The sequence below is a fragment of the Cornus florida genome, unplaced genomic scaffold (genome assembly GCF_030987335.1).
Source record: "Cornus florida cultivar Cherokee Brave unplaced genomic scaffold, ASM3098733v1 CherokeeBrave_3.0.0_Hap2_Chr04, whole genome shotgun sequence".
NCBI classification, from domain to species: Eukaryota; Viridiplantae; Streptophyta; class Magnoliopsida; order Cornales; family Cornaceae; genus Cornus; species Cornus florida.
The window spans coordinates 1,079,025-1,081,961 of NW_026775574.1; the positions used below are offsets into that span (position 1 = coordinate 1,079,025).

A 2,937-nucleotide genomic window follows, 5' to 3' on the forward strand; every position below is an offset into this window, starting at 1 on the left:
GGTTTTTGACCTTCAGCTCTTTGGTTAACTTTAATCCATTCAGTAACGCCTCGTATTCTGCTTCATTATTAGTGGCTCGGAACTCAAGTCTGAACGATTGACTCAAAGATGTGCCCTCTAGCGTTTGCAATTTGATCCCGATGCCTGCCCCCATCTGATTGGAAGAGCCATCTACATAAAGTTTCCATGAGCAACGTCTAAGGTCTTCTTCCGTATCTTCTGAATCACACTCCAGTAAAAAATCAGCTACTGCTTGTCCTTTGACAACTGTTCTGGGCTCGTATGTTATGTCAAATGAGCTTAACTTTATGGCCCATTTCGTCATTCTCCCAGAGAGATCTGGTTTGTGGATGAGTACTCTGATTGAAAAGTTGTCAGAACGACTATAGGATGGGACTCGAAATAATGCCTCAACCTTCTCTTTGCATTGACGAGTGAAAGTATCACTCGTTCGGCTTTTGAATATCTTCGTTCAGCCTCGGTCATTGTTTTACTAACATAAAACACTGGGTATTGCACTCCTTCCTTACAGAGAATCAGAACGGCACTCGTCGCAACACTGGATACTCCAAGATATAAAAATAACTTTTCTCCCGGATTCAGAGCTGACAAGACTGGTGGATTCTGCATATATTACTTTATATGAGTCAGTGCTTGTCGTTGTTCATCCCCCCAAACCTATTTTCCATGACTCCGTATTGTGTCAAAAAATGGCTTGCAGCGATCTGACAGTTTAGAGATGAACCGGCTTAGTACAGCTATTCGACCCGTGAGGGCTTGTACTTCTTTGATTGTCTTCGGTTCCGCATTTTTGGTCAGAGCTTCTGCTTGAGTTGGGCTAGCTTCTATTCCTCTGTGATGAACCACATGTCCCAGGAATTGTCCAGAGCTTACGCCAAATGAACACTTGGTTGGATTAAGCCTCATTCCATACCTTCTCAGCACATCAAACACATCTTAAAGGTGCTTCAGATGGTCAACTTTGCTCTTAATTTTCACCACCATGTCATCAATGTAGGCTTCCACGGTCTTCCCTATTTGATCCTTAAAAATTTTGCTGATAAGCCTTTGATAAGTTGCTCCGACATTTTTCAGTCTGAAAGGCATAACTTTGTAGCAATAAGTCCCTCGCTCGGTAACGAAAGAAGTTTTTTCTTCATCTGCAGGGTCCATGGGGATTTGATTATAACCTGAGTAAGCATCCAGGAAGGTTAAACGCTCGTATCCTGTGGTGGCATCTACCATTTGATCAATCTTTGGCAGCGAGAAGTTATCCTTCGGACAGGCTTTATTTAAATTGGTGAAGTCAATGCACACTCGCCACTTCCCATTCTTCTTCTGCACAACAGTAACGTTTGACAACCAATCGGGACAGTGCACTTCTCTTATGAATCCCACATCAAGTAGCCTATCAATCTCCTCGGCTATGATCTGGTTACGCTCTGGTGCAAACCTTCGTTGCTTCTGCTTTACAGGTTTGACATTGGGATTGACGTTCAATGAATGACAGGATACCGAATGACTAATTCCAGGCATGTCTAGGTGACTCCATGCAAAAACATCGACATTAATAGACAAGAAATCAATTAATTCCTGCTTCTCCCCCTCGGTAAGTCTTATTCCCACTTTGGTGGTTCACTCTGGCTCAGACCGGTTGATCTGCACATCAACCAGGGGTTCTTTAGTCAAGTCCACTGGCTCCTCTTCCCTATTCTGCATGGGGGGAGGTTATTGTAATTGCTATCTAGGGCTTGCCGAATAGATGGGTGCTTTCCCTTTTTCAGCATACTTCAGCGTTACTGAATAACATTTCTTAGCTGCAACCTGGTCCGTAAGAATGTCGATCACCTTGGCTCCATCTGGCCCCAGGCATCTCATTACTTGATGCAGAGTGGAAGTAACACCTTGAACTCTGTGGATCCACCCTCTGCCCATCAGAAGGTTGTAAGAGGGATGAATCTCGACAACCACAAAGGTCTCCATCAGAACCCTCTCTGCAGCATGTACTGCTACCTCTACCGTTCCGATGGGCTCCACTTGTTTTCCATCAAACCCTAGTAAAGGATTCCCAGTGGATTTGAGCCGATCCGGCTTGATCTCGAGCAGATCAAATGTGTCCCTCGGCATGACGTTCGCACTACTTCCAGGATCAATCAGAAGTCTGCGTACCAAACATTCAGCCACTGTCAAACTGATGACCAGCGGGTCCTCATGAGGGATCTGAACACGCAATAGATCTGTTCTGTTAAACTTTATCTGTGTTGATGCATTCTGTTGGTGTAGAAGGTTTACACTGCCTATCCTCCTCTTCATCTGTGCCTGGCGAAGGCGTGTTCGAAGCAGTTCATCGGACTCCTCAATAGGCTCAGGCTTACCGTGAATTGCATTGATTATTCGAACCGGTTGCGTATTGTGAGAGTTCGACTTCTGATTCCTCTTCACGTGCTCCATTAGTCGGTTCTGTTCCACCGTCGGGCCTTGAATATAACTCGCGAACTCCCCTCTGGCTATTAGCATCTCTACCTATCTCCTTAAATTCCTGTATTCATTAGTCTGATGGCCAAAGTCAGAATGAAAGGCACAATGCTTAGACTGATCCCTTTGTTCAAGGGGTTGTCTGATTGGTAAAGGAGATCAGAACTTATCTTTATTTTCCTGGTACAGCCTTACTAAGGTAACTTTTAATGGAGTAACTAGCTCTTCCTCCCTGGGCCTCTTCTTAGATTCCCACGAGGTCTAACGTTGTGGCTAAACCTGCTTTTGTCTGATCTTTGCTTTGGTTTTTTCCTCTGTTGATATGACGGATGTCTTCCGAGCGTTGGCTGCCTCTTCTTCTTCCAAGCGCACAAATCCATCAGCTCTTTCATTAAGTTCATCCATAGTCTTCGGCGTGTTCACTACCAAGCTTGTGTGGAATGGAGTGCCACGAGTCATGGC

The 2,937-nt window shown here is 44.8% G+C and overlaps 1 protein-coding gene across 1 annotated transcript; it reads right to left on the minus strand.

The window, feature by feature from the left end:
* Window positions 1-1,740: 1,740 nt before the first annotated feature.
* Window positions 1,741-2,517, minus strand: LOC132304588 (uncharacterized). The gene has a single exon (XM_059802342.1). The coding sequence runs from the start codon at window positions 2,515-2,517 to the stop codon at window positions 1,741-1,743; it is 777 nt and encodes a 258-aa protein (XP_059658325.1).
* Between the last annotated feature and the right edge of the window lie 420 nt (window positions 2,518-2,937).